The sequence below is a fragment of the Teleopsis dalmanni genome, chromosome 2 (assembly GCF_002237135.1).
Source record: "Teleopsis dalmanni isolate 2A chromosome 2, ASM223713v2, whole genome shotgun sequence".
NCBI classification, from domain to species: Eukaryota; Metazoa; Arthropoda; class Insecta; order Diptera; family Diopsidae; genus Teleopsis; species Teleopsis dalmanni.
In genome coordinates this window covers 225,972,478-225,980,150 of record NC_051847.1, presented here as the reverse complement: position 1 = coordinate 225,980,150, position 7,673 = coordinate 225,972,478, and the positions used below count along the sequence as shown (strand labels likewise).

The following is a 7,673-nucleotide window of genomic DNA, read 5'->3' as shown; positions in this document are numbered from 1 at the left end:
AAAAATGAAAATTATTGTTCGAACCAATTGGACGAAGCCCGCCACTTCAGCTTATGTGGTCATAAAGAAGATTTCGTTTGGTGGGCTATGAAAAATTGCCGCTGACTGCCGTTGACTGCCGCTTGCCAAAAAGCACAGCTAAGAAAATTTGATATGCCGGTGTAGCAAAAAGTGTGTAATTTGCGGTTAAATTCGAGAACTTTTATGTGCGAGCGCATAAATTTTTATTTGATATAAAGATCATTTACTTTTTTGCCACTAAATTATTTTACGAGTGTTATTGTTTCCGTTGTTTGGAGTTTGAAAAATTGCCGGATCAAAGAGAATCGCTAATGTGTCGATTGTTTTTTGACCCAAATTGTTATTTGTGCAGAACAAGAAATACGTTAAAGGTTTACAAATTGCGGCTACGAAATGTTTTTTCATTTTTATTATTTTTAATAAATCATTGCACGCTACCAAAAACAGCATTAATGTTGCTGGCCCCATGTCAATCGTGTGTGTACAAAACAATTTGCAACACTGCCAGCGTCAAAGTCGGAGAGACTGGCAAAAACTTGCCGGATTATACGAACTGTGCGAGTTTCTCATTTGGGCGGCACAAAGACAAAACGTTCTGTTCGCGCATTTGATTTACATTTTTTAATAAATTTTTCAGGAATCGCATTTATATGCACCGATTCCCGAAGGTATAAAATGCCACCACATATGCGCCAGTACAGGCGCATGACAGCATGAAATTATCGAATACCAAACGCCATCCAGAGTAGGCATAGCAGTAGCGTTGGGTTGAACACAGCCAAATTGCAAAACATATTCGACTTGACTGGATTTTGACTTATATGGGTTGCTACATAGTTTAGGGCTTAGAGTTTTTGAAATTGAATAACTAATAGTGTCGTGAACTCAAGATGCTGCACAAAATCTCTTCATTGCGATTTACTTACATTTCGGATATCACTTATGGATTGTATGTATGCCAATCCGACAAACAATAAGAGTTCTAATAAAGTAAGTAGTTTTTCTGTATGATAAATTCAATAAGTACCAAATTGCATAGCTGCCGTTGCTAACACCTTCAACCCACGCACCATTCAACACGAAATATATTACAGGGTTACGTATCAGATCTGTCAGCAATTCGTAAATGTTACTCTAACAAATAAATAGAAATAAGTCCTTCCAACAAATGCATTCAATAAATTCGCATTTGGCAGCTATAAACTTGCGGCACTTTCTCCGCTACAATGTTAAATAGCTTCCATTTGCTATGTAAATACACAAACATCGAGTTCCAGCTTAAGATACAAATTCTATTACCAACAGTTTGGTATCCACAGAGCGCGAATGGCGTTAACTGCCGTTTAACTTTTCACATTTTCCGACTGATTAAGTGACCCATCAGCGAGGCCTTTCTGCTCAGATAAATCAACAATTTGCACATGCTGCACTTAATGAGCAGCTCTTAGTGTATTCTCTGCCATTCATCCACTGTCCGCATTGCTCTTGTCCTGCTGCACCGCTGCTGTACGAGTATCTGAGAATCTGAAGTACAAAAAGATCGATAAGCTGCCAATGCGCGCGCACACAATATTTTTTCTATTATTTGCGATTGCGGCGGTTGAGATCGAAGAGCAACTGATGAATGAATTGATTTTCTTACCGCCTTTAGTGGCTACGGTAATGATGTCAGCTAATGAGCGCTCATTCATTAAGTCACTGCAAAAAGCCTTACCAGCCATTCTGCATATGTCGTTTGCCTTTACAGTAACAATCTTCCTACAACCTATCGAATTTGTTAACAGCGATTTTAACAGGGACTTAATTTCCTGCAAATGCGATTACAAATTTATAATTAAGTTATCTTTCGTAGCATTGAAGGAATGCTTAGGTGTGTTTAAGCTTATAAATTTAATTGATTCCATTTTTAATTGAAGTATTTTGTACTGATTTTGAATTTGGACGACGGTTTAGTACATAAATTTGAATATATATATAAGTTTTCTTAGCACTAAAGGCACAAGGAACGTTCGAGAGAAAAGTTCTTTGTAAGGTCTTCGTTCTAACTGTGCAAAAACTACTCTATGTTATCTAAATGAAGCGTAACTCGTACGAGCATTGTCACAACATAAACATTATTAATCAAATTATCCGCCAACAAGTTGGTCATTGATTAGATTAAATATAATACTGCTTAGACAAAGGTGTGAAGCGGCAGGTGAAGGAAGAAGATATACGAAAAGACCCTGCCTCCGGTGAAGTGAGTTGAGATAAGAAGTTTATTTGTTTTAGAGTATACAATAAAGCTTGTACTTACTATTCATGGTGTTTGATAATCTATCAGATAAGCCAGACAATGTTTTTGAAATAGTAAAAACCTGTTCTTGAGTTCACGTTTACCTAAAGGTACAGATATGTTTCTCTGAAACTAAACTACTATTTAATGACCATTTCTTTAATCTATTTATATTAATGGTTACGGTATCTATTGTTAAAAATTAAAACCTTTTATGTTTATATATCCTTTGCTGAGTTTTCGCTTGATAAATTTTCTTATACTCGTAATAAAATCTGGAATCGGTATTAATAATCATGAACTTAAGAACCGATCAGCGCTTTATATTCCGCTGAACAGTTTTTATAACCTTGTACTCATTAGCGTGTTACACAGAAAGAAAAGTAAATAAATAATATATAAATTTATTATTTTATAGTTGAAAGCATATAGAAAATTAGAAGATAATAGATCTGAATCATATGACATTATTCATATTTACTTAAAAATTTATTTGCTGAAGAGCACAGTTCACGATTCAAGTGAAATAAATCACCTTTAAAATGTCATGGGGTGACCTTAATTTTCTGCACCCGGCACATTTTTATTGCCACCCAATTGAGAATAATAGAAACATGAGGTGCGGCTGGAAGATTTAAGTCATAGCCATGCAAAGATTAATGCAAAACCAATAAATTGCAACATTTACTGCAACTCATTTCATTTAAATATCCATAGAACATAACAACAGCACACAGAAGAAATATTCCAATATTGTTAATGCCATCGGTAAAAATGTTTTTGGTTAAGAGTTTCAGCTCTCCAAAATCGAGTTTCTTCTACACTTGCCTCCTCGATGCTTTGTTATTGTAGTTTAAGTATCTCAATAAATGGATGTGGTGCACAGAGCAACACTTTGCCTCAATGTCGATGGAGTGCAATGTTTGGTACCATAAATTTGTGAGCACCTTAACTAGTGTGAGTTGCCCCGGTGGTTATTATTGACCCACTAACCTAGTTGTGGGCGGGTTTTTTATGTAAGCCCGTGTCAATAGATTTTCACGGCATTACATTTTTATTTGCATTTTTTTACTGCTCCAGCTCTGTAATCCTGCATATTAAATCTGTGGCATATTGGACTGGTGCAAGAGAGCTGTTGCCATGAAGTTTTAATTGTGTTGTAAAAATCAGTTGAATACTTGTTGGAATCAATGTACAAAAGGAAGTAGATTGTGTTTGCTGTTAAATATTCTGCATAAAAAGGAACAACAAATATTTTATCTCTTAAGTTAATTTGCTTGTGAAAGCAATAAAAAATTCAACAAAAGATATTCAGAAAAAAGGTTGGTTAACTTGGTGGTAAGCCAATGAACCTTTGCGGACTCTGGCATTGCATGATTAAAAGTCAAATAAAATGGAAATAATAAAAATATTAGAAATATTAGGAAAAATAGCAAAGAAGTACTTACAGACGTCTAATGCAAGCATATTTTGCAGTTCCACCAAGACTGGGTTGGTCACGACATTAATATCGTGGTAAAATAAGCAATTAACAACAGTGCGCCACATACACACACTTCCAAATCGGCGTTCAGGAGCAAGTGATGTTGCCACAGCTTGCATTGCTGAATATGGTGCATATTTTATCTCAACAAGAAAAGAAGAATTGATGGAAAATATGTGAGGAAAAGGTCGCCTAAGACATTGCAGTGATCCAAGTGTATGCTTGAGTGTGGGTGGCGTTGTTGATAATGCTAAGATGATTTTTCTCAAGACTTTATCAATGTGTTTGCCTAGTATGGGATTCCAAACGGAAATTAACGGCTCATTGATGGCTCAACAAATGAAGGCACTTTTATGGACTGCTTGCGGCCTCTCCGAATTAAGACTCATGCATTGAATTGCATAGGAACTGTATGTGGGAATTAACTGAAATTATTTTCGCATTAAATTTTCCAATAAAATACGAGTATCCTGTTCGTACTTTGTAGGCGGCTGGCAGCACTTTTATGTTAATTGTGTCGCTATGTATGAATATTTGCCATAATTGAATTATGTCCGAAGTCACTAAGAGGGTTAAATAGGTGGAGGTTTTCTATGCTCTTCAAAGAGGCTATAAATGTGTGGTGCAGTTAAAGTTTGTGTTGAAACTTAATTGGTATTTTTAGCTGAAATTGTCTAAGTTCCTTTCTTGGCAATAAAACCAATGCTTAAAGCAAAACAATTTTAATTAATTTTTTTAGTTAGAAATTTAGTCAGATAAAATGTAGTTATTGCGTACTTTGCTAGATGAGAGATTATTACACAACATCCATAGAAATTTTACAATTGCTTTGAATAGTTTGAAAACATTTGCCATAAATATGAAGTTTCGTTAATGTTAAAATGCATCGTTCAGCTCTTTAAGCTACCTTCTATAAAATGTTCATGAAGTTGACATGGAACTCATACAATAAAATTTAGATTCTTCAGACAACAAAGCAAAATTACCAACAAATCTTAATGAGTTGGTGGTGTATTAATTTTTGTTGCGAAAATATTGCTTTTCGGTAGCAACTTAGTGCTGTTTATGTTTATGTTTATTACTAGTTCTTTAGTTTAGTAAAAAAACAAAATCCATTAAAAATGGATTAGTTAAATTTCTGCGATTCATTGGGTATGAAAGTGAAAATACTGCATTTCACAATAGGACTTCTATTTATTGCAGAGATTTATGAATATAAGGTAGTATAATTTATTTAATATGAGTATATGATTTATTGTCCGGCTGAACAGCGGTCAACTTCTCATAGTCGAGCGAATACAAGAGAGGTTTTCGATCTTTAAGTATTTCAGTCTATTTCATATTAGATATAACGGATTTTATTCAATTGAATAATTTACATGAAGCCTTATTTAGTTTTCATAAACTTTTTTTAAATGAGTCCATTGCTCCTATCAGCTTCTGTTAGCAACTATAGCATGGTATGAAGCAAGCTCAGAGTTCAAATTACTTAAGTACTGAAAAGTATCCTCAATTAGAAAATTCATTGCAAACGAGTACTCATTGTACGCAAGTATTTAAATTTTTTCACGTCTTGAATTAAAATTTTGTGGAGCTACAGCTTATCAGAACAGATGTTTCCCGAAGTACTTGTGTTAATATTTTCAAAATGTGTAATTATAAACGCCTTACTAGTCTTTCATATATTCTTACAATTTGAAATTTGAATATTTTTTAGAGACATTAATACCAAAACTATTCATTTCAACAGGACATTGTTTTTTGTTAAAAAAATTCAAAAAACTAAAATTTTGAACATTATAGGAATTTTGCTACATTAAAGCAAACCTTGATAATTTATTTCAATACCTAAAAAAAATACTGAAACATACAAAACCAATTAAATTATTTTTTTTCTTATATTTGGATTAAATTGAAATTCAAAATTCTTCGTAACCACAGAAACAGGCAAGCATAAACACAGAAGAGATGGCTAAGCGTGCAGGAGGTCTAGTATTCCGTGCCTTGGATATGGTAAGGAGTAAAGAATTTCGCGATTACTTGATGAGGTGAGCTATGGACAAAGTCATAATTTATATAATGTATTAAAAATTTCACTTATTTTGTACAGTACACACTTTTGGGGTCCATTCGCTAATTGGGGTATACCTGTTGCTGCCATTGCTGATATGAAGAAGGATCCAAAATTAATTTCTGGAGCAATGACTTTTGGTAAGTAAGTAGATACTGCATAGCTTTATGATCCTAATAAATAATCACATATTACAGCTTTAACTCTGTACTCTACTGTATTCATGCGTTTTGCTTGGAAAGTCCAACCAAGAAATTTACTGCTGTTTGCTTGCCACCTCACCAATGCAACTGCTCAATCTATTCAGGGTTTGCGATTTCTAAATTATGAATACAATCGAGACGATAAAACTTAGAATGTGTTGAGATGAACACTTATTTTATTGTATGAGATTTAGCGACCCCATAAACAGATATATGCGTGCCTGTGATTCGTCTACTTTGAAGCAAACAAAATTTATGTTTTCCTTAATAAAAGCTAAAAAGGATGTTTAAATATCTATTGGTTTATAGTTTATGAAGAAAGATGTACGGTCACGAATCTACTTTTGATACAATTACGATAAACTTTTAGTGGGTGGTAAACTTTAGTACCTAGATCGCAAAGTCTTAGTCTAATTAGAAATTTAATGATATTGATTGAAAAATTATATAGATTTATATATGTACAGTATACAATATATTAATTAATTATAAATGGTTTAAATTTATATTAGGAACATGCTGAACATAAAGTTAATGGTGAAGCATAAATCTTAAGTTCAAAGCCCCTACCTTTATCGTAGCACTTTTTTTATTAACATTCAAATTACAGAATGTTGGAATATAATTACTTTATTACCAAATTTGAAAACATATAAAAAGGGCTCTCATAATGTTAATTAATATTTATATACCCTTATTAGCAAACATACATACTTACAGTACCAACTACAACTTCGACGCAATATGAAAACCGTATTTAGCGAAATAATGCAGAGGGCAGTATTTTTGTGGATTAATCACTAATTTGTGTGGTAGACTTCTTCTTATTATCTACATATCTATTAAACAATACCTTTGATTCTTTGATATCTATGAAAAGTTTTCTATTCTCAATTCACAATAAGTAAAGTTTTTTATACTATACTGTTGTAGATTGTCCAGTATGTGGGGAAAAAATGTTCGGGTTGTCATATTAGTGAGATCTTGCACTGTACATGGTTTAAATCGACTGTTTAATCATGATAAATAATTGCAAAAATATATGATAAATACAAAAAGTAAATAGGTCTTAGTAGTAGAATTCTCACAAAATACTAGTTGAATTATTTGATGAATTTACTACATTAGTCGTATACTTTAAGAAACCACTTTTAAGCCCCCTCCGATCAATAGGACTATGTAATTATACTTCTATAGAAGTACATTAAGACCGAAAAGTTTTCGGAAATTCTCATTTAAAATTCGCGCGCTGTATATTTTTCGATATTTTAAGTTTATGTAGTTTGGCAGCAATTAAGTTAATTACTATGCCAAAAATGAGCGCGATCTGTCAGACAGTTCGTTTACGGCAGCTGTTGAAACCAGTTCACCTCAGTAGGGCGTTGCGAAAAAAACAATGGAAAAAAATATTGAACAAAGAGTTTGCATCAAATTTTGTGTTTCGAACGAAATTTCGTGTGCAGAATCGTTGCGAATGCTACAAAAGGCTTATGGGGAATCAGTTTTATCGAAAACTCAAGTTTATGAGTGGTACAAAGCCTTCCAGGACGGTCGTACGACCGTCGAAGACATTTCGCAACGCACTACTGAGGTGAACTGGTTTCAACAGCTGCCGTAAAC

General features: G+C 33.5%; 1 protein-coding gene across 1 annotated transcript; it reads left to right on the top strand.

Annotated features, from left to right (window-relative positions):
• The first annotated feature begins 5,657 nt into the window (after positions 1–5,657).
• LOC119682278 (mitochondrial pyruvate carrier 1-like) lies at positions 5,658–6,349 on the top strand. Its single transcript, XM_038095678.1, has 3 exons — positions 5,658–5,827; positions 5,890–5,990; positions 6,048–6,349. Exons 1-3 carry the CDS (start codon positions 5,748–5,750, stop codon positions 6,203–6,205), a joined length of 339 nt encoding a protein of 112 aa, XP_037951606.1. The 5' UTR covers positions 5,658–5,747; the 3' UTR covers positions 6,206–6,349.
• The last annotated feature ends 1,324 nt before the right edge of the window (positions 6,350–7,673 follow it).

What these genes read in the sequence shown, in the direction of transcription:
- LOC119682278 (XM_038095678.1), top strand. Translation starts at nt 5,748, where the DNA reads ATGGCTAAGCGTGCAGGAGGTCTAGTATTCCGTGCCTTGGATATGGTA. An exon ending in TTTCGCGATTACTTGATGAG is followed by an intron (nt 5,828 to 5,889) that starts GTGAGCTATGGA and finishes TATTTTGTACAG; the next exon opens with TACACACTTTTGGGGTCCAT. An exon ending in TTCTGGAGCAATGACTTTTG is followed by an intron (nt 5,991 to 6,047) that starts GTAAGTAAGTAG and finishes CACATATTACAG; the next exon opens with CTTTAACTCTGTACTCTACT.